We start from the raw sequence: 24,695 nt of genomic DNA, 5'->3' as shown, positions 1-24,695 counted from the left end.
TTTTTGTTCTTGTGAGTCAGCATTTGTTTTTTCCATGCTTTAAAATCTGGCTTGGAGCTGACTCTGTTCTATTTCTCCAGAAGGTTTATTTTATTCTTTTCAGTTCAATTTTGTTTAAATACCTGCCTATTCTCCCTGCACAGTTCTTTGGAAAATTCACAGAAGCAGAGAGACATGTACCTGAAAACTCTCAGGGCCCCTCTGTTCCCACACTCCCAAGAAACACTTGTTCAGGACACTGCTAGGAAGGAGCTCAGCTGAGACAGGCCCCTCTTCAAAACTCTCTAGAAACCATGCACTTCCTGTTGCTGATACTTAGTGATTGCAGTGGCTCAAAATCCCCCCCCAAGTCATTTGTCCCATAAAGAAATGACTGAACCTAAGGTGTCTTTTAGATACCTTCCATGGGCTGTGGAAAAGGCAGCCCCCCTCCAGCCTCTGGAGAAGTTGCTTATTGAGGGGAGAGGCTAAGACTCTAATTTCTCTTCCACACTCTGTTCCACAAAGGCCCTAGAGAAAAACACTTGCCTTATTCTCTAGAGGCCTCAAAACAAGCAATTAAAATTAATTGTCTCCTGATATAATTGTGTTTTGTTGGAAAACCTGAAGGAAAAGAAACAGCAGCTTTAGAAATATTTTTATATGAAAGTTAATCAAAGTTTAAATGTCTTTTCCCCCTTCTCCATAATCATTCCCATAGACTCCAAAAATTTTGGATAATGACAAGTCATAGCAAAAGTATCTTCATTACTCAGCAAACATTTCTCTCTTTTTTAGTGTATTGTTTTATTCTTTTACTTTTTTTAGATTTATTGAGGTATAATTGACAAACAAAAATTGTATATATCTAAGGAGTATACTTTGACGTTCTGATATATATATATACACATAGCAAAATAATCACCACAATCAAGCTAATTAACATATCCATTACTTTATGTTACCATTTCTTGTTCTTTTCTTTCTTTTTTATGGAGAGAATATTTAAGTTCTACCATCTTAGCAAGTTTCAAGTAAACAATACAATGTCGTTAAATACCGTGATATTGTTACACATTAGATCTTCAGGATTTATTCATCTTCCATAACTGAAACTTCGTTGCCCTTGACCAGTATCTCTCCATCATCCCCTCCTCCCAGCCCTGACAACCACTGTTTTATGTTCTGACAACCACTGTTTTATGTTCTGCTTCTATGAATTCTATGAGTTTGACTATTTTAGATTACATATGCAAGTGAGATCTGTATTTGTCTTTCACCAAGTATTTCTATCTTTTTTTTAATTTATTTATTGACTGTGTTGCATCTTTGTTGCTGAGAGCAGGCTTTTTCTAGTTGCAGTGAGCTGAAGCTACTCTTCCTTGTGGTATGTAGGCTTCTCATTTCCGTGGCTTCTCTTGTTGCGGAGCACAGGCTCTAGATGTGTGGGCTTCAGTAGTTGTGGCATGTGGGCTCAGTAGTTGTGGTTCCTGGGCTCTGGAGCCCAGGTTCAGTGCATGTGGGATCTCCTGGACCGGGGATTGAACCCCTGTCCCCTGCATTGGCAGGCGAATTCTTAACCACTGTACCGCCAGGGAAGTCCTTTTCATCAAGTATTTCTTAAGTTTCTACCATGTTCCTGAGCTCTGTAAGGCATAACTGCCCCTGCTAACACTAACCACACCAAAGAGTGGGAAGATCCTGCCTCAGATCCTTTGGCTACTTTGTTATTATCCTGCCAAGGGTATTGCGGCTTATGGGAGCAAATTCTTAGCTTTACTTTCCTCATCTGAAAAGCCTGGCATAACTCTGATACTCTTCACAGCAGGAGTAAGACTATGCTCACCTGTTCAAGTTCAGATACTAGTTGCTGCAGCCAAACCTGGATCTCAAGGCTTATCTTCCAGTCTTCAGGTCTTTCTTCTATACTATACTGACCATTGGCTTTCGGTGAAAGGATCAAATAGACATGAATTGTAAAGCCTTGATTGAGCTATGAAAATTCAATTTAAAATGTATGAGATAATTGGGGATCATTTTTTTTTTGACAATATTATAATGAATAGCATTGTCAATTGAATCCATACCATATTTCATCTATTTTAAGGTATATTTTTTCCTATTGAAACATTGTCTTTTGCAATTAATGGTAAAGAAATTATTGTCTGATATTTGAATGAGAAAAGACTGATTCTGGTGGATTCATTTAATGATGGTGAATCTCATAATACATGAACTAAGAAATGGTAATGGACATAGAGAAGATGGATGCATGGTGAGAAACATTGAGAGACAGCACTCCTGAGACTGGGTAATAGCATCCTCTTTCATTCAGTTAGGATAATCACAAATATGTTAAGCTGAATTTGAAAATAAATTGAGCTTTATTTCTATCCAAGTCCTTTCTTTCAACATAAATGCTATGGATGAAATTAAGGCAACAGAGTCTAGGCAGATGTGTCTAAAATCTCATATAGTAACAGACAAAAATTGCAATAGAACTAGTGTTTCTGTTGTTGTATATCTGCTTGCTTGTTCAATTTGTATATTTCTCAGCTAAATATCATCACTTAAAGATCTAAAAAAATCAAAACAAACTAACAAAGAAATACTGAATTTGAAGTTATTGATGTTAGAATTATAAATTGTGATTTCCTGTAGGGAAAAACATGTCCTCATCAAGCTCTAGTTTCCTGAACTTTTGGAGATGATTCTTTTTAGAACATACATACCATCAAAGTGATCCTAAAGGAATTAAATAAGAGTTAGTGGTTTGGAACAAAATTTCAGAATATGGATCATTTTAACCCTGAAAATTGTTTCCCCCATTCTTAAAGTGTTTTTTTGAATTGTTTAATTCATTTTTAAAAAGTGAATTATACATTATTTTTACTAGGTGTTGATGATTCTTTTCAAAATCCATTTTTATCTGGTATGAGCAAATGCTCTTATGATTGATGTAATTTACTTCTTGTAGTGTGAATATTAAGAAGATGAACTCATGGAAAAAACATTTGCAAAGAACTCTATAATTGGTTGCTATTAAATGTGATGTTTTCTTTTTGTTGTTTATAAATGTCACCCCCTCATTATTATTGTATCCTGTTAGAGGTACAAGATAGTTCTGCCCATATTTTAATATGGCAATGGCTAATAGAAGAAAGGTAGTATATACTAGATTTGCATAACACAACTGGGTCTTGCAACAAAAATTTTGTACTTTGAATGTTAAATAACATTATAAAATAATGTATGCTTTATTCTTTTTTAAAGGAAAAGAAAAGAAGATGTGGTATAGATATGACTGCAGGATTCACTCAGGATCTGACAGAAAGATCAATGCTAAGCATACAATTAGTCAAAGAGCATAATATATGTTATTGTATATGGTACATAGGAATAGAGAAGGAAAGAATTCTCAGTAATAGATGCTGTAACATTAGTCTGTGGTTTGGGAAGGGAAATTGGACAGTTTGTTTGTAATTCTCCTTCACTTAGCAAAGAAATAAACTAAACCCAGTAAGCTTAATACTTACTAAAATTGATGTTTAAAATATCATACCATTTGAGATACAATATAGAATGGAGCAGGATTTATTTTCACTGTATTTATACTTCAAATTGCCAGGTAATGAATATAAATACATAAAAATGTAAACTACAGATCAAAAAGCATGCCTAATACATAAAATTGAGTTACATTTCCAAATTATGGTATTTTGTAAATATTAAGCTTTCAAAATGTAAGATATCTTATAAATCCTTATGAAAAATAGCAACATCTAGTAGCAATGTGAGCAAAGTGTTTGAACAGAAATCTCACAGAACAGAGTCGAAAGTCATTCAACAATAAAACGCTTCTATTTTTAAATGTGTCTTCCTGCTTTTATGTTTGTCTCTTTTGTCCCTAATTCTCAGGTTGATACAGAAAGTAAAACTATCTCTTGGATAAAGTTAATATTAGGATGTTTTCTGAAGCCTTATATTCAAAATATATTATTACAGAGAAAAATGTTTATACACTTTTTCTTGATGATTTATGTACTTTGAAAACATCATTATATTTGAACCAAGAAAATAAAATACAGAAACTTTGTTTAACACTATATCTACATCTCTGTGGTTCAGTAGTTTATGCCTCTGCCACACCCCTTCTCCAATTCTGAGTCACCCTTCCCATTCTAGCTAAACACCAGTGTCACCATCTGCTGAGAGAGTTTATTTGATGACTAAGATTCCTTTTAGAATGAGTTACCCAGGAAAGCCTCATCTTACAAAGACTAAAATCAGCCAAGGGAAATATGACTCCTTAATTTATAGAAATTGTAGGGAAAGCAACAGAGTTAATACATGACAAGGAACCATGTAATTTTACATGGGGAGATCTTAAGGGGTGACAACCACCCTCTGTCATGTTTGGTTTACAGATGTTATAAAGAATCAAGTGCATCTGTAACTAAAATAATTAAATGAAGAGTGAAGAGTTGAGGCGCATTTGAGTGTTCAGTTATAGAGAAACTTATACACTATAAGTGACGTGAGAGGAGATAAAAAGAATCTTTTTTTGCATCCCAAACTGCAAGCTCCTTGTTGCCTTTTGTCAAACCTTCATGTCTCCCCTTCTATTTCTTGGGCTGTGCTGCTGCTGCTGGGACTTGCAAACTGAATGCCCAGTTGCCCTTGCTAGAGGGCTTCCTTATAGGTTCTACCAAAGGGAGAAAAAATGGAAAGGGTGGAGGAACAAGGAAAGATTAAAGAGAAATGGGGAGAAGAGAAGAAAGGAATTTCTCCTTGTTTTCCGGTTCCTATCCCAGTTTCTCATCATATTCTCTTCAGAGGTCAGAGCAGCAGTCTGGCATGACCCTGGGACCAACACCATTAGGGTGCCTCTCCAGGGGTCTGCAAACTGTCCAGTGTTAAACCAGCCTTAAAGGCCAGATACCCTTAGAGCCATGGTCCTTCCTCAGGGGCTTCACACCAGATGAGCAGAGCACTTCCTCCAAGATCTCAGATTCTGGTAAGGACACGTCTTCCCTCTTCCCCCAACATCAAGAGTGATGGCTGCCTCCTGAAGTTAATAATCATTAAATAAAGACATAGTATTCTTTTCATACTCCTCTGAAAAAGTGTGAAATATAGCAAGAATTACCAAAATGTGATACTGAGACATGAAGTGAGCGGTGCTATTGGAAAAATGGCTCATATATACCTGCTCAATGCAGAATTGCCACAAACCTTCAAGTTATGAAAAAACTCCATAACTGTGAAATGCAATAAAATGAAGTGCAAAAAAAGTACACACACACACACACACACACATACACAGAAAACTATTTATGTGCCAGGGGTTATTCTAAGCTATTTGCACATGACCTGTAATTTAATTTTCTTAAGATTTCTGTTATATAATTATTATCAATGTCTCCATTTTTCAGTTATAATGATATATGAAGTTCCCTAAACACTGGACACTGCAATGACAACAAACAGTAATAAATGAAGCCTTAAAGAAACAATAAACAGGGTATATACACATATGGGAATCTCATCTGTGTATAAACTCAAAGGTGTTTTCTTCATCGAATAATATTATAATGTATTCAATTTTGAAAAAGATCATAGTTTCCATAATGAATACAGACATAAAATGTAAGTTCTTTATTAAACTTATGAAAGTTTTAGGGCAAACTAAATGTGTGTCCTAACAGTCCATTACCCAGACAAATTTAGAACATTTTAGATTGATTAAAAACAAAGAAGTAGGCTGCAAATTTTGAAATATGTTCAATCCTACTCTTGTAAATTGACAAGGTACAAGGTACAAAGATAAGTGAGTCAAAAAGAAACACTCATAGTTACCAATCTTTTGACTATTCTTTCCCTTCTAACACTGCAGCCCATCATTTCACTCTTGCACCAGCTCCCAATTTGAGACCTAGAGTCCCACTGAAAAGTATTTTGGAGTTCATCACTTTTCTGAGAGCTTCTTTCACATCCTTGTTCCTCAGACTATAGATTAGGGGGTTCAGCATGGGAATCACTACAGTGTAGAACACCGTGGCCACTTTGTCAGAGCCTGTACTATTGTCAGAATGGGGCCGGCAATAAATGAAAAGGATTGTTCCCTGTAAGACAAAGATGGCTGTGAGGTGGGAGGCACAGGTGGAAAAGGCTTTGCACCTTCCCTTGGCAGAGTGCATCCTCAGGATGGTGAGGAGGATAAACAAGTAGGAGGTGAGGATGACCACGATGGTGATGGTCTCATTGACAGTGGCCACAATGTATAGCAGCAGTTGATTCACAGTGACATCAGAGCAAGCAAGAGACAAGAGAGGGGGTAGATCACAAAAGAAGTGGTTGATCACATTTGATCTGTAGGATGGGATCTTAAGGGCTAAACACAAGTGAATCAGAGAACACACAGTCCCACAGAGGTAGCAACAAGACACCAGCTCCACACAGAGGTTTCGGGACATGGTGACCACGTACAACAGTGGGTCACAGATGGCCACAAAGCGGTCATAGGCCATCACAGCCAGCAGGATGACCTCAGTTACCCCACATGTGCAAAACAAGTAGAATTGCACAGCACATCCCAGGAAGGAAATGGTTTTGTCTTCATTTAAGATGTTAGCCAGCATCTTTGGCACGATGATGGTGGAGTAACAGAAATCCACAAAGGACAAATGGCTGAGGAAAAAGTACATGGGGGTGTGGAGTCGAGAGCTGACCTGAATCAGGGCAATCATGCCCAGGTTGCCCAAAACCGTGACTCCATAGATGGAAAGAAACCCCAAGAAGAGGAAGACTCTCAGCTCAGGGGCATCTGAGAATCCAAGCAGAATGAACTCTGTCCCAGTGGTGCAGTTTTCCTTGCCCATGTCCCCACTTTATAAGGGCTGGAGAAAAATATTAATGGTTATTCTCCATTATATCATCCCAAATTCAGTTTTGCGTCTCTCCTAAAAAAGAAATGATAATTTATAGGAGAGTCATTGTTTTTTTTTTTTTTTTTGGCAAAGAAATAGGACAGTGCCTTTGTGATGCTTAGGAAAAGTTAAGGCATTTTATCACACAAATGGATAGAGCTGACTATTTAACTCACAAATTGCATGAAATCATTCACTTCCATGAAAGCATGTATGATTTCTTAAATTAGTTCAACATAATTTGGAGCTTAGAACAGAATCATTAGAAAGACATCAAATACTATTTAATTAGCCATATTTAAAAATTAAACTTAAATACCTTTTTTACTTGGAGGCCGTTTAATCAGTTACGAAAAAATTTGGATCCTGGGAATATTTTTCTTGAATACTGCATGGAACACTCTCTTTTTGCTGCTGAAATGATGACAAGTTTACTTATTTAAGATTATTAACCCACAAGTGTTTATTTTATATTTTGTTTTAGATAGAGAAATGAGTTTTTGTGCTATATTTTAGCATCTTTTTCTATAAGATTAGCCTAGCAATTTTTAAATCGTGCTATGCAATTTTAGTCTTTGTTCAGACAATTGTTACTCAGGTCTAAACTTTCTGTAACTGTGACTCTGAAGCCATATGAAGACCTATTTGACAAATGAATTCACAACCTACATCTATTTGAAGAATCAAAATTGTGAATGTGAAATCAATACAAATCTTTTTTGCTGCATTGCACCATTATTTATGATACCAAAACTTAGAAATAAAGTGTCAAATAATAGCATCAAAGTTAAGGTACATATATATTATGGAAAATTATGCAGCTTTCTGAAGAACTTTTAATGACCTGAAGAATGACTAGGATAGAATGGCAAGTTAAAAACTAGAATGCCAGATTGCCTAGGTAGACTAAGGTATATCTATACATAAGTCACTGTGTATATTTTATTCCCAAAACATCCACGAAACATAAATATTTTATTCCAATTACTTAAAAAAAGCCATGCAGAAACTTGCCTAAATTCTCACAAAACTTAAATGTTACAAGGTGGTGTGATATTTTGAGTAAAAGAGAGATACATTCAAAGCCTTTGACATGTAGAAAATGACAACAGGGGTGAGAACATGCTCATGTCTTCTCTCTCCTGATCCTTTGTACTCAAAAAATGATGTAGTGGCACCAGTCAGTTATTCATGGAGGATAGGGGATCTGGGCTAAAACTGAACAAGCCAGGATTTTTCCTCATTTTTCAAATAATTTAAGAGAGGTGAAGGAAATGTGAATTAAGATATATGGGTTGGAAAACATATAATAATTCTGATGGCACAGTTTTTCTCTTCAATGGCCAGTAAAAGTGAGTTATTTGTCTTTTCCTGATCTCAAAGTAGTACATAATTTTGAAAACCTTTTCCTGTTTCTAAGTTTCAAGATGAAAAATCAGGCTGCTGACTACTTACAGACCAGTGGTTCTTAACCAGGAGTGTTTTTGATCCCCAGGGGACATTTGGCATGGTCTGAAGACAGTGTTGGTTGTCACAGTAGGAAGGGGTGCTACTGACATCTAGTGGATAGATCAAGGATGCTGCTAAACAATCTACAAGGCAGAGGACAGAACCTCCTTCCCCACCTATACCCTGCACACATACCCACAACACTTGCAAACACCAGAATAAGATCTGTCCCCAAATGTCAATAGTACCAAGGCTGAGAAACCTGCTATGGAGAGATATCTCAAAGTCCCTTTGGCACAAGGCCAAAGTAAGTCCTGTCCTTCCTGCTTCAGAGGTTGTTCACATGTCCATACCCCTCCATGAACAGTCCTGAGGACCCCTCACTACCACCCTCAGCATCACAGTGACTGTCTGGAGAACCTCCCTGCTGTCTTTCCCAGGTTCCATGGATGGAGTCAATCTGAAAGAGGAGGAAGAGGGAAGGAGAGAGAAGTCAAGCATTCTTCCCACTTTGTTTACACTCTTTTCCATCTTACACTAACAGCTGTTACAAGATACTCCCTATTTCCCATTGAGACTGTTTCTCAGTACCAAAAGGGAAAATACATCGATAAAGAAGTGCTCAAAACTTGGTATTTCTTAAAACACTCTCTAAATACAGACTTTAAAAAATGTCTAATACTACTGCCCTCTTTTAAAATTCCTCCTTTTCTTATACATGTCTACAATAAATTACCCTCATGAGAAAAAATACAAACAAGCTTCTGGGCCCCAGGAAATATCATTCAATCAATTCCCCCCAAAAGAGTGTGTTGTCCAAGCAACCTGTTGATAGGCATTATTTCCGCTGTGTCTGAAGATGCTGTGATGGAAAGTGTTACAGGCTTTATGTTTTTATGCATGTGTATCCCCGGAGCCCATGTTCCTTAAGCTTTCAAAACCAGTCATTGATCTCTGTGGGACATCAACAAGGTATCAAAGAGACAACAGCATCCTGGGACTCAAACAATTAAGTAATGACTTTATAAGATTCAAACAGAGGGGGAAAACAGCCCCTAGTTGCTGCATGTTATTATCATGTGGCATGATCCTTCCAGAGTTTATGCTGGACTGTAGAGCATTGTATGCTACATCCAAACATTGCTCTGTGAGCCAGAGACTAGATTGCACTGATGAAATATGCGATTTGGTCTTATAAACTTTGCCTGTCTTACACTCAAAGCCCCTTCCGGGAGGGCATAGGTTCTGAAGTCACAATAGAGTTTTGCCAAATACCAGAAAGGGGTGGGAATAATGAACCTCCTTTACTGAGGATAATAGGAACTGCTTACACTTCCTGACCACCTCCTATATGCTGTGTACTTTTCTGAATACAACTATCAACACATTTCACCTTTATGCAAATAAGTGAGGTTAAGTACAGTTCTGCACCTTTACTAACGAGGTGACTGAGGCAAAGACAGTTGTAACTTGCACAGTCTTAAATAGAATCACTGATAGAATGAGCCCACATGCTGCTTTTTGGTTTATTCCACCCATCCAGCCCTGTGAGGATGAGCAGGGCTACTGAACAGTGCTGGATGGCACACGCCCTACTCAAGGCAGAGGCCATTTAATGGGTTTCCTGGAGGGTTTCTCCCAGGTCTGCTCCTTGTCTGACTACATAACATCTTCCTAAACCAATAGTGTTCAAATGACAGTCTGTGCTCTGTGCCCTTGGATATACCAAACATTCACGAATTCCATGAGTGTAATTAGTTACAGGTAATTGGTTTCCAGTTTCCCAACAACCTACATGTGTTTCCCTAAAATTGATCAATCTGATAATTTCCTTAGATCCAGAAGTGTTTTTGCATCTCCTTTCCACCCAGCACTCTCACTATTCCTTTTCTTTCATTTTTCAGGAGCAAGGATTCCTCTTATCCATTCACATATGACTCTTTCAATTACCCCAACAAGAAAATCATAAGCAAACTTCCAAAACCTAAAACATAAGAACACTGTGAAATATTGTTTTCCATGAAGCCTGAAGTTTGCTTTAATCAAGACTTTTCAAACCCATGGTGTGACTCCTTGTTTCTCTTTGGCTTATGCATCTTCCCCCCACCCCAACCCCATTGGAATAAAGGTATTAGATGTATTTTAGACAATAGGGTGATATTTTGAAAGCAGTTGTTAGTAGATTGACGATGATAGCATCTATGTGAGCATCTATTTTTTACTGTTGTTCTCAGTACACCCTGAAACTATCGCCGCAAAATGCATTCCCTTGAAGGAGAAAGTCTCATGAGAGACTTGAAGAACATTTATAAAGAGCATCATTAGTGGTGATGTTTTATATCATCTGAGCAACCCACTCAGAGAAAACTGCTTTGTTTATCTATTTATCTTAGATATAAAGAAAGAGCAAGTTTTTTCGTTTAAATATAAATATGTAATTGTAGGCTTATCCATAAGTTTAATATAAATGAATATGAACTTCTAAGGTTTTGATTAACCATATTTATACCACATAAGAAAATATTTTAACAGGTATTGCCTCGAAAGACTCAATGAAATCAACAATATGTACAATTTTCTAAGCTTTTTAATTGTGTGCTTTAATCCAGGTGCCTTTAAGTGGAAGAATACATATGCTTACTTGCTATATAAGACTTGGCAAGGTGTTTGTGATAACATCAGAAATTAAGAAAGTCAGTGGTTTTACAGAGAGCATAATGAACTACGCCAAAATATATGACTTAAAAACAGCTGATTATTTATAGATAAAATAGATAATCAACAAGGTCTTACTGTATAGAACAGGGAACTCTGCTCAATACCCTAATAACCTATATGGGTAAAGAATCTGAAAAAATATATATATATATGCAAAACTAAATCACTTTGCTGTACACCTGAAACTAACACGATATTGTAAATCAAATATATTCCAATACAAAAAATTTAAATATTAAATAAATATATAAATAAATATAAAATATCCCACCCAAACAAGAGCTGCTTGTTGCAGGGATCACTATTACATGAGCAGTAAGTTAGCTCCACTGTTCTGATCCTGATATGACTGATCTTGGCTCGGTTTGATTCTGTGTATGATACCAGCTTGGCAGGTTAAGATGATCTAAGAGGGCCTCACACTCAAGTCTGGAGATTGGCTAGATGCTGTTTCATGGGATGGGGTGTGGGCTATCCTGCTCACTATCTAATGTGGTAGTCTGTTTTTTCATATGGAAGCTTTTCTAAGGGATTGTGCAAATTCCAAGAGATTATGAGAAAGCCACAGGGCCTCTGAGAGTCTTAAAACTGGGACAGTGTCACTTCAGCTGCCTTCTGTTAGCCAAAGCTAATCACAAAAGTGTCCTACATTCAAAAAATGGAGAAACTAATTTGACCATTTGATCAGAAGAGTGGAAATGTGCATGGACACCTGGATACTGGAGAATTGGGACCATATTTGCAATCTACCTCATTGAGTAACAAATCCTTCTGAAAAATATAATCTCCAAAATTTTAGCCTTCAACAAAATTAGAAGGCAATATAATTTTGTTTAACACATTACTTTAAAAAAAATAATGAAAGATCATTGTGAGAAATTGGTTGAAATATCTGTGTGTCATTCATATTCCAGCAAAATTTCAGACACAGTTTCTATTCCCACCTACCTTTAATACAACCAAATGTTCTCATTATTTTCATCTATTAATAAGTAGCCATTGGGGAAATTTCTCTAGACATATTTTTAAAGATTTATTTATTTGTTTATTTATTTATTGGCTGTGTTGGGTCTTCATTGCTGCACATGGGCTTCCTCTAGTTGCAGTGAATGGGGGCTACTCTTCATTTCAGTGTGCGGGCTTCTCATTGCAGTGGTTTCTGTTGTTGTGGAGCACGGACTCTAGGCACCCAGGCTTCCGTAGTTACAGCACATGGGTTCAGTAGTTGTGGCTCACAGGCTTATTTGCTCCACAGCATTTGGGACCTTCTCAGACCAGGGCTGGAACCCCTGCCCCCTGCATTGGCAGGGGGATTTTTAACCACTGTGCCACTAGGAAAGTCCCATGTAGACATATTGAGTAGAGGGAAGGTGAAGGGTGTACATTTTATTTAAGCAAAAATGAGTTATTAATGTGAGAGGTCTCATATTTTAATTTGCCAGATTAAATAGAACCTAATGACTGCTTCGTTGACATTTTTATTTTGAGTATGGTTATAAAGCAATAAGTTTTCAACTCTTAGGGCAACTCCAAGCCCTTTTATTTTTAATGGTTGGAGTTTAGTTGAGAATGATACAGACATTATGTTCAGAAAACAAAACATCATGAAGAATTGATCACGCTTTTAGTGTCTTCATAGGCAGCATATTGACATGAAATGCAGGTTGGGCAGGTACTCTTCATGCTTCTTCTTTGCTTGGAAGGTTCTCTGAGAGCTAGTCTACCATTTTTAAGCCTCTAGTGGAATCTAGTGTAGCTTGCATGCTGCCATATCGGAGCTCTTTTGAAAACATATTCAAATACAGATTGTGTCTTATCAACTTTTATTCATGCCAAGTAGCCTGTATACACAGTACAGAAAAACAAACACATGCATATACATATACATCATGCAATATTTACTCAATAAATTTTTTTTTGGATCACTGACTCAGTATTACATTCTCACCTCCTTTTATGTCATGCTTTAGTCTCCTGAATGAAACTCCTACCTTATTGAAACATGTCTTCTAAAACTCTTTCTATTGTCCAAGGCCAAGTTTACATAACATCTATTTTAAGAATGCATCTCACTTAAGACTCTAAATGGATTAGAACTTTTCTTTCTCTCAAACACTCTGTGAAACTTACTATTTTCTGCTTTCTACAATGGTCACTTTCTTAACTGCTCTCCTCTCAACTCTGGATTTTCATTCCTTGAAGGATGAAGACTATGTCTTATTTTAACTGCAATTTGTACTTTTATAAAAGAATTACATGTGTGGCCTAGTCCACTCCAGGTATAATGGAGGATGAAATTCATCCTTATTTAGTTTATAGAAGGCGTTCCACATGGTATCTATACTGTCTTTTAATCTTCAAAATCAGATTAGTTTATCTTGTCTCAATTTTTTGGATTAAAGAGTAAATATTTGAGAGGTTGCTTATTATTTCCCAGTAAGTAAGAAACAGAGTCAAGTTTAGTCTCTTTGCACCAAAGTCCAAATTCTATCTAGTTTTCAGCATTAACTCTTCATTAATTTTAAATTTATCTTGAAAAACCAACCTTTACAGACATGTTTTACTTAAATACCGAGGATGAACTCTACTAGACTAATATGCTCAATAAGAAAAGACTTTCATGTCCATAATCTTGCTGATCGTATCCTTGACATCCTTATTTCTCAGACTGTAGATCAGGGGATTCAACATGGGGATCACCACTGTGTAAAACACAGAGGCCACTTTGACTGTGTGCCTGGAGTTTTTGGAGTTGGGCACACAGTAGAGGAAGAGGATGGTGCCGTGGAAGATGCTGATGGCGGTCAGGTGGGAGGCACAGGTGGAGAAGGCTTTGCGGCGACCACTGGCTGAATGCATCTTGAGGATGGTGACAGTGATAAATACATAAGACAGGAGAATGATGAAGAGTGTGCTGACCCCATTGAAGGTGGCAAAAATGAAAAGCAGCATCTGGTTGAGAGAAGTATCAGAGCAAGAGAGGGAGAGCAGGGAGGAGAACTCACAGAAGAAGTGATTGATTTTGTTGAAACCCCGAAATGATAATTTGGGAACAGAACATGTGAATATCAAGGAGCAGGCTATTCCCCAGGCGTAAGGTCCAATGACTAACATAGCACAGAGTTTCTGGGACATGGTGACTGTGTAGAACAGAGGGTTGCAAATGGCCACAAAGCGGTCATAGGCCATCACAGCTAATAAAAAGGACTCAGTCACCATAAAAGTGCAAAATAAAAAGAATTGTACCACACAGCCTACAAACGAAATGCTTCTGTTTTCTACCACAAGGTTCACCATGGCCTTGGGAGCAATGGTGGAGGAATAACAGAAATCCACAAAGGAGAGGTGGCTGAGGAAAAAGTACATGGGGGTGTGCAGTTTGGGATTAACTTTAATGATTGCAATCATCCCAAGATTCCCTACAACAGTGACAGTGTAGATGGCCAGAAATATCAAGAAGAGAGGGACTTGCAGTTCTGGGTAATCGGAGAAGCCCCAGAGAGTGAACGTGGCCCTGCTCTTATTTGTCTCTAACAGTAATATCATTTCTGTTTGTCAGAATGTACATCAGTCCTGGAAACAAAAATATGAAGGAAAGTGGTGATATAAGACACTAGGTTCACTACTCTTTACGAAGACTAAAAAAATGAAACAAAATATCTCTTTCAGAACTTCTCTATGTATTTTTCATGCAAGATATGCTAAATGTCTAAAATCTTGAAAAGAATAACTATTTAAAATTTTTCTTTAAGTAAAGCAATACAATTATTGAATTTTTAAATTCTCGTATTTAAAAGTTGGAAATAAAAATATGTAATCAAGGGATTTGGGATTATTTTAAATGAAATCCTCCTATAACACTTTCAGGTCTCCTGGAACATTATAAATTCATGAAAGATTAACCTAGCATAGTATAATTACTGGTTATGTCAGTCCTATAATTAAAGGCAAAAATGAGACTTTTCTAAACAAATTAATTTTTGTGTCATATGTTCACATTGTGACATTAGGAATAAACCACTAACACTTTACATTTGTGCCTTTATTGTTAATGCCAGATAGCACTTTAGTACTTGTTTTTGTTTCAGACTCATTAAATCTGTTGTCAAATAAATCTTAATTAATTTTTCAGAGAGTGTTCTCAATTTAGGGAGTTCTTGTTTTCAATTCCCTCTCATTGCTTGAGAAATAATAAAGTTGAACAAATAATAATGATAATCTAGTCTACTTCTTTGTTCTAGAGGAGGTGGAGATCTTTGACTTTCCCTATAACACACAAATAAGGACCAGTTCAAACATCTATGACTTGAAGCCTGATCCAGGCTCCCAGCAATTATCCATTATTCTACAATAGACTCTGATCCATGTTCAAGGCCTAGATACTAAGATCTTTCCTTTATTCATGATTATACTCTTATTTTATGACAAACTAGAGACTTTACACTTCTGGGAAATTGTCCAAAGAAAGTGTACATACCTCAGAGCTGTATTAGAAAGCAGCATCAAGATGCGATGAGAAAGGAATTTAAGAAAATTTTCTCTCTCAGAAAGCATAACTACCTGCAGTAAAGGTTCTAACCAAGAAATGTCCTTTCCTGGCCTCTCCTCGTTGGGAGGGATGCATACATTCTTATATCTAGAGTCACAGCCTTTGGGATATACACCCTGGAGACTATCTGCTACATGATTCTCTTAAAGCCATGAAATAAATCAATTAATCACCATTCTCTGATGTAATTCTTGTGTCCTCAAAAACCTGGAGCAGCGTTAGGGGCATTTTATGCAACAATTTATATGTGTTTTGTTTTTTTATTAGTAACATCTTGCTTTAATGGGTATATTTGCTATAATTAATGAACTAATGTTCATACATGATGATTAAGTAAAGTCCATAGTTTACATGAGGATTTACTCTTTCTATTGTACAGTTCTGTGGGTTTTTGACAATTTATACGTTAAAGTAACTTCTCTCAGCCCCTTCATCACTCCAATACTTTCCTACAATTATGAAAATTGTGTAAGGATAGCAGTCATCATTATCAAATGTTAATTGAATGACTCTAACATGCCAGGCATAATCCTCTCCCTCCAAACTTGCACTCTAACCAAAAGGCAGAAGTATGAAGATCCATCTTTTAGGTTACCATGATTTATTGAGAGTTAAAGCAGAAATATTGACAAAGTTAAATATTCAATTGGGAAAATGATCTAGTCCCTCTAAATGTTTCCTCTATTGCACCACCACATTTATTCCATTAATTACTTTTAGATATTGAATTATTGAAATTACATTTATCCATGAAAGGAGACATAAACTACAGAATTTAAATAAGGAAAAAAACTCAACAATTTAGAAATAATTGTCATTAATTTAACTGCCTTTCAAATCTCGCATTCAAGTTTAGAGAAATGTGACTAACATTACCTGACTCCCTGAAGCAAAAGATAAAGGTGACCATCACCAGTGGTGTAGTGTGGATATCATTTACTCCCTGATATAATGTGATGCAAAAGCTTCATCTCTGTGATATTCTTTCCCCCAAACCAATAATCCCAGGTTAATGTGAGAAAATCATTAGGTAACCCCATATGTAGAAGCATCCTACAGGATACCTCACCAGTAATCCTCAGAATTGTTGAAGCCAAGAATAACTAGAAAAGAATGAAAACCTGTTACAGACCAGAGGAGATATGGGAGCTATATCAGCTTAATGCAACGTGGTACCTGGACTGGATCCCAGAAAAGAAAAAGGGCATTAATGGGAAAACATACTGGAATCTAAAAATAAATTTAGATTTCAGTGATCATAATGCACCAATATTTATTTTTTAATATTCATTTTATTGTGGTAAGAACACCATATGAGACCTACCCCCTTAAGAGATTTTAAGTGTACCATACAGTATCATTGACTATGGATATGATGTGTATACACTACATCTCTAGAACTTATTCAGCTTGTTTAACTGAAACTTTATGCCCATTGATTTATAACTTCCCCTTCTCCCCTCTACCTGCCTCTGGCATCTATCACTCGACTTTTGATTCTATGACTTTGATTCCATTGGATGCATCATATAAGTGGAGTAATATAGAATTTGTCTTTCTGCGACTGGCTTATATCGCTAAGCATATCTTCAATGTTCATCCATGTGGACAGATGTTGCAGAATTTCATCGTTTTTTAAAGTCTGAAATGTATTCCATTTTATGGATGTGCCACATTTTCTTTTTCCACTTATTTATCCACAGACATTTAGATGTTGTTTCCGCATCTTGGCTATTGTGAATAGTTCTGCAGTGAGCAGAGGAATGCTAGTATTTCTTTGAAATCATGGTTTCAATTCTTTGGATAAATATCCAGAAGCAGGATCACTGGATTGTATAGTTATTTAATTTTTATACTGTGAAGAACCTCTATACTATTTTCCACAGCAGCTGCACCATTTTGCATCTCTACCACAAGTGTACAGTTTCTCTGCATCCTTTTCGACACGTGCTTTCCTTTGCTGATGATGGTCATCCTGACAGATGCGCACTGGTGTCTCACTGGGGTCTTAATTTGCATTTCCCCAACGATTAGCAACCTTGGGCATGTTTTTCTTCTTTTAATATGCCTACTGGCCATTGGTACATCTTCTTAGAAAAGAACGTCTCAGTCATGTCTTGAGTTAACTTTTTAGTTAGGCTACTAGGTTTGTTTTTTGTTTGTTTGTTTTGTTTTTTTCTTTTTGGTATTGGGTTGTATGAGTTATTTTTATACTTATTGGAGATTTATCACATACTTGCATTGCAAATATTATTTTCTATTCTGTTGCTTCTTCATCTGTCCATTTCCTATGCTGTGTAGAAGGCTGTGACAAATGTATGATGACAATTATGTGAGATATTAACAATGTGGATAATTCAGAGTGCTATAGGATCAGCACATACCAGTTCACCTGAAGCTGTCTTTGTTTTAGTACTGTTAACTCACTCATACCAGAAATTCCCTTAATCATATTTCTTTATAATGAAGATTTCTTTCTCAGACTAATATTTCTGATAAGGTCACCTCTGTTTCTACAACCCTAGAACCACATAGTTCCAGATGTTTCAACACTAAAGGCAAGAGGTCCCATATAACAGTGAGAACACTTTATGGTCCTGTATGTTGAGATATCCAAAGATTTAAGGATGGATCAGAAAGCAATATTTCCAAGTCAATTATTACTATTATAAAACTTTTTATTGGTAATATTTTTCAGAGTTTCACAGTCTTGGCACTATTGAAATCTTGAGTTGGATTATTCTTTTTATGGGGACCTACCCTCTGCATGGTATCAGTATAGCAGAATATCTGGCCTCCATCTGCTAGATTATAGCATCACCTTCATCCCTGGTCCCTCCATTGTGACAATCAAAAATGTCTCAGATACTGTCTAATGTTCCTTGGGATGTGAGAGGAGGTGCATAAACCACTACCTTTTCTTTCTGTTTATTTTTTTTTATTCAGATAGATTTTCATGTTCTGCTGTCTAATCTATGTGCAAATTAAATATCTAATTCCTTATCTCCCAAATGATACTATTATATAGATTAAACAATCTGTATTATCATTAAACCTGGGAAGCATGGTATCTAAAATCTTTATCCTCATAATTTCTTCCAAATTTTTTTCTCTTTTTCCTCTTTTGAGTCAGCATTTGATTTTTCCATGCTCTAAAATGTGATTTGGAGCTGTTGATTCTGTTTCTCCAGAAGCTTCATTTTAATTCTTTTCAATTCAATTTTTTTAAATACCTGCCTATTCTCCCTTGCACAATTCTTCCAAAATTCACAGAAGCAGAGAGACATGTACCTGAAAACTCTAAGAGCCCCTCTGCTCCTACACTCCCAGGAAACACTTGTTCAGGTAACCGTTAAGAAGGAGCACAGCAGAGACAGGCCCCTCTTCAAACCTCTCTAGAAAGTATATGCTTCCTGTTCCTGTTCCTTAATGATTGCAGTGGCTCAAAATTTCCCCCAAGGGACTTTTCCCATGAAGAAATGACTGAACCTAAGGGGTCTTTTGACATCTTACATGGGCTGTGGAAAAGGCAGCCCCCCTCCAGCCTCTGGAGAACTTGCTGCTTTGGGGGAGAGACTAAGACTCATGTCTCTTCCATTCCCTGTGCCACAAGGGCCCTGGAGAAAACCCCTTGACTTTGTTCTTCAAAGGTGTCAAAACACGCAATTAAAATTAATTATTGTTTTCTCATGTAATTCACATTTCTTGGAAAACCTGAAGAAAAACAAATTGCAGGTTTAGAAACTTTTTATATGAATGTTAATCAAAATTTATATGTCTTCTCACTATGGTCCATGACCATTCCCATAGACTTCAAAAATGTTGGATAATGAGAAGTCATAGCAGAAGTTACCTTTATTACTCAGCAAACATTTCTCATTTTTAGTACTTTGCTTTATTGCTTTAATTTTTTTAGATTTATTGAAGTATAATTGACAAAAATTGTAGGTATTTAAGGTATACCATTTGATGGTCTGGTAAACATATACATTGTGAAATAATCACCACCATCAAGCTAATTAACACGTACATCTCTTCATGTTACCATTTTTTCCTCTTTTTTTAAATAATGAAAACACTTAAGTTCTACCCACTTAGCAAGTTTCTTTCTTTTTAATTTTTATTTTATTATATATATATATATATATATATATATATATATATATATATATATTTGGGGGCTGTGTTGGGTCTTTGATGCTGCACATTGTCTCTCTCTAGTTGCGGCAAGCTAGGGCTACTCTTTGTTGCCGTGAGTAGGCTTCTCAGTGCTGTGGCTTCTCTTGTTGCAGAGCACAGGCTCTAGGCGGGCAGGCTTCAGTAGTTGCAGGGCATAGGCTTAGCTGCTCCACAGCATGTGGGATCTTCCTGGATCAGGGAACAAACCTGTATCCCCTGCACTGGCAAGTGGATTCTTAACTTTGTACCCTGTGACCAACATCTCTCCATTCCCTTCTCCTCTCTGCCCTGACAACCATCATTCTATGTTCTGCTTCTATGAGTCTATTTTAGATTACACACACAAGTGAGATCATGCAGTATTTCTTTTCAAAAAATATTTACATTTCTACCATGTTCCTGAGCTCTGTAAGGCATAACTGGCCCTGGTGACACTGACTACACTGAAGACTGGGAAGATCCTATCTTCAGGTCCCTCAGCTACTTTGTTATCATCCTGCCAATGGTATTACTATTTGTGGGAGCAGAATCCTTAGCTTTATGTTCTTCATCTGAAATAGCTGGCATAACTCTGATTTTCTTCACATCAGGAGTAAGGATGTGCTCACCATTCAAGTTCATGTATTAACTGCTACCGCCAAACCTGGATTTCATTTATTAAAATGTTTAATTCATTTAAAAAAATTCTGAACATTATTTTGTTAGGTATTGACTATTCTTTTCAAAAGTCATTTTTAATCTGGTATTAGCAAATGCCCTTGTGATTTAATTTACTTCTTGTAGTGTGAATATTAAAGAAGATCGACTGTATGGCAAAAACATTTGCAAGAAACTCTGTAATTTGCTGCCATTAAATGTGATGTTTAATTTTTGTTCCTTATAAATGTCATCCCCTCATGACTATTGTATCCATTTAGAGGTACAATATATTTCTGTCAGTGTTTTAAGATAGCGAAGGCTAATAGAAAAGGTAGTGTATACTACACTTACATAACACCACTGGATCTTGCGGAGAAAATTTTGTACTTTGAATGTTAAATAACATTATAAAATAACATATTCTTTACTCTTTTTTAAAGAATAAAAAGCTGATCAGTGAGGGATGTAATTGTGGGATATTACACAGTCTTGTAGAAAAATCAATGCTAAACATACAATTAATGAAAGAATTTAATGTATGTTAATGGATATATTACACACTAATAGTGAAGAAAAGAATGCTCAATAAAAGTTGTTGTAAACATTACTATATAGCTTGGGGAGGGAAATTGGACAATTTGTAATCATCCTTCATATAGCAAACAAACAAACAAAACTCAGTAAGTTTCATACATACTAAAATTGAAGTTTAAAATACCATACAAACTTGAGATACAATATAGAATGAAGCAGGATTTATTTTCACTGCATTTATACTTCAAATTGCCAAATAATGAGTATAAATACATAAAAAATGTTAGCTACAGATCAAAAGCATGCCTAATCCATAAAATTAAATGACATTATCAAATTATGATATTTTGTAAGTATTATCCTTAGAGGTTAATGCTTTTAATATGTAAAATGCCTCATAAATCATTATGAAAAACAGCAACATCCAGGAGAAATGTGAGCAAATTCTTTGAAAAGAAATCTCACAGAACAGAGTTTAATATCATTGAATATTAAAATGCTTTCATTTTTAAATTCTATTGTCATTTTAATATTTTTTCTCATGTCCCTAATTCTCTTGCTGATACAGAAAATAAACCTATTTCTTAGTTAAAATCAGCATTAGGATGTTTTCTTCAGGTTTGTTATATTCAAACAACAAAGTGTTTCTGTATAGACATTTTCTTGCTGATTTATGTACTTTGAAAATGTCATTTTATTTGACCCAATACAAAATAATACAGAAATAAAGCTTAACACTATATCCACATTTCTATATTTCAGTAACTTATGCCTCTGCCACACCGCTTTCCCCAATTCTGAATCACCATTTCCATTCTATTTGATCACCAAACTCACCAACTACTGAGAGAATTTATTTGATTACTAAGATTCCTTTTGGAATGAGTTGCCCGGGAAAGTCTCATCTTAATTATTGTGAGTAAAAGCAGCCAAGGAAAACATAAAACTTCAAGTTATAAATATTGTAGTGAAAGCAATGCATTTAACATATAACATGGAACCATGTAATTTTACATGGAGAGAACTTAATGTGTGAATACCACCTTCCATCATGTTTGGTTTACAAATGTTATAAAGAATCAAATGCATCTGTAACTAACATAATGAAATGAAAAATGAAGAGACTTGAGGTGCACTTGAGTGTTCAGTTGTAGAGAGAATTATACACTCAAGTGAGGTGAGAAGAGATAAAAAGAATCTCTTTTTGTGTCCCAAACTGCAAGCCCCTTGTTGCCTTTTGTCAGATCTTCGTGTCTCCCCTTCTATTTCTTAGGCTGTGATGCTGCTGCTGGGACTTGCAAACTGAATCCCCCAGATGTCCTTGCTAGAGGGCTTCCTTTTAGATTCTGCCAAAGGGAGAAAAAAAAAAAAAAAAAAAAAAAGGAAAGGGTGGGGAAAAGGAGGGAAGATTAAACAGAAATGGGGAGAAGAAAGGAAAGAAATTTCTTCCTGTTTCCCAGTTGCTATTCCAGTTTCTCATCATACTCTCTTCAGAGGTCAGAGCAGCAGTCTGGCATGCCCCTGGGACCAAACACCATTAGGGTGCCTCTCCAGGGGTCTGCAAACTGTCCAGTCTTAAGCCAGCCTTAAAGGCCCAGATGCCCTTAGAACTATGGCCCCTCCTCAGGGGCTCCACACCAGATGAGCAGAGGACTTCCTCTAAGTTCTGAGATTCCTCTTCTCTGCCTTCCCTCAACATCAAGAGTGATGGATGCTTCCTGAAGTTAATAATCATTACATTAATACATAGTATTTTTTCAATGGTTTTCTGAAAAAGTTTCCAACATTGCAAGAATTACCAAAATGTGACACAGAGACATGGAGTGAGCATTGTTTTTCAAACAATGGCTCAGATATACTTGCTCAATGCAGAGTTGCCATAGACCTTTAATTTATAAAAAAAAAAAAAAAAACACATCTGTGAAGCACAATAAAATGAGGTATGCCTGTACACATACACACACACACGCACGCACACACAGAACTACTTATGTACCAGCGATTATTCTAAGCCATTTGCACATGATCTGCAATTTAATTTCATTAAGATTTCAATGAAATAAGTATTATACATGTGACAATTTTTCAAATATAATGATACATGAAGTTCCCCAAACACTGGACACTGTGATGACAACAAAAAATAAGGAAGGAAGCAAGAAATAAACAATAAACACAGTATATACACACATAAGAATCTCATCTGTGCATAAACTCAGAGATTTATTTTTCATTGTAAAATAACAGGAATTCAATTTTGAAATAGATCATAGTTTCCATACTGGATACAGAAATAAAATGTAAGTTCTTTACTAAACTTATGAAAGTTTTACAGCAAACTAAATGTGCGTGTCTCAACAGTCCATTACCCAGACCCAGTTAAAGCATTTTAGATTGAATAAAAGCAAAGAAGTAGGCTGCAAATTTTGATATTTGCTCAACCCTACTCTTGTAAATTGGCAAGGCACAAGGAACAAAGTTAAGTGAATCAAAAAGACTCATAGCTACCCACATCTGTCCTCCCCCTTCCAACACTGCAGCCATCACCACCTTTCTACCAGTCTCCAAATTGGGACCCTGACACCAGCTAGGAAAATGTTTTGGAATTCACCACTTTTATGCAAGCTTCTTTCACATCCTCATTCCACAGACTATAGATTAGAGGTTTCAGCATGGGAATCACTACCACTTTGTCAGAGTTTATACTGTTGTTGCCAGAATGGGGCCAGCAAAAAATGAAAAGGATTGTTCCATGAAAGACAACAATGGCTGTGAGGTGGGTGGCACAGGTGGAAAAGGCTTTGCACCTTCCCTTGGCAGAGTGCATCCTCAGGATGGTGAGGAGGATAAACAAGTAGGAGGTGAGGATGACCACGATGGTGATGGTCTCATTGACAGTGGCCACAATGTATAGCAGCAGTTGATTCACAGTGACATCAGAGCAAGCAAGAGACAAGAGAGGGGGTAGATCACAAAAGAAGTGGTTGATCACATTTGATCTGTAGGATGGGATCTTAAGGGCTAAACACAAGTGAATCAGAGAACACACAGTCCCACAGAGGTAGCAACAAGACACCAGCTCCACACAGAGGTTTCGGGACATGGTGACCACGTACAACAGTGGGTCACAGATGGCCACAAAGCGGTCATAGGCCATCACAGCCAGCAGGATGACCTCAGTTACCACACATGTGCAAAACGAGTAGAATTGCACGGCACATCCTAGGAAGGAAATGGTTTTGTCTTCATTTAAGATGTTAGCCAGCATCTTTGGCACGATGATGGTGGAGTAACAGAAATCCACAAAGGACAAGTGGCTGAGGAAAAAGTACATGGGGGTGTGGATTCAAGGGCTGACCTGAATCAGGGCAATCATGCCCAGGTTGCCCAAAACCGTGACTCCATAAATGGAAAGAAACCCCAGGAAGAGGAAGACTCTCAGCTCAGGGGCATCTGAGAATCCAAAGAGAATGAACTCTGTCCCAGTGGTGCAGTTTTCCTTGCCCATGTCCCCACTTTATAAGGGCTGGAGAAAAATATTAATGGTTATTCTCCATTATATCATCCCAAATTAGTTCTGTCTGTCTCTTAAAGAAGACATGATAATAAATAAGATACTTTTTTCAGCAAAGAAATAGGACATTGCCTTTGTGAAGTTTAGGAAAAGTTCAGACATTGTAGCCCGTAAATGTGTAGATCTCACAATTTAATTCACAAAT

At 36.7% G+C, this 24,695-nt stretch overlaps 2 protein-coding genes and 1 pseudogene across 2 annotated transcripts; all 3 read right to left on the bottom strand.

Annotated features, from left to right (window-relative positions):
- Positions 1-5,879: 5,879 nt before the first annotated feature.
- Positions 5,880-6,860, bottom strand: LOC130848640 (olfactory receptor 5L2-like). Its single transcript, XM_057727071.1, has one exon. The coding sequence runs from the start codon at positions 6,858-6,860 to the stop codon at positions 5,880-5,882; it is 981 nt and encodes a 326-aa protein (XP_057583054.1).
- Positions 6,861-13,676: 6,816 nt separating this feature from the next.
- LOC130848639 (olfactory receptor 5D18-like) lies at positions 13,677-14,621 on the bottom strand. Its single transcript, XM_057727070.1, has one exon. It carries the CDS (start codon positions 14,619-14,621, stop codon positions 13,677-13,679), a length of 945 nt encoding a protein of 314 aa, XP_057583053.1.
- Positions 14,622-23,563: 8,942 nt separating this feature from the next.
- On the bottom strand, positions 23,564-24,484 carry LOC130849040 (olfactory receptor 5L1-like; annotated as a pseudogene).
- Positions 24,485-24,695: the final 211 nt, after the last annotated feature.

This window comes from Hippopotamus amphibius, chromosome 3 (assembly GCF_030028045.1).
Source record: "Hippopotamus amphibius kiboko isolate mHipAmp2 chromosome 3, mHipAmp2.hap2, whole genome shotgun sequence".
NCBI lineage: Eukaryota > Metazoa > Chordata > Mammalia > Artiodactyla > Hippopotamidae > Hippopotamus > Hippopotamus amphibius.
Note: the sequence above shows the minus strand (reverse complement) of the source record. Positions and strands in the feature narration are given on the sequence as shown.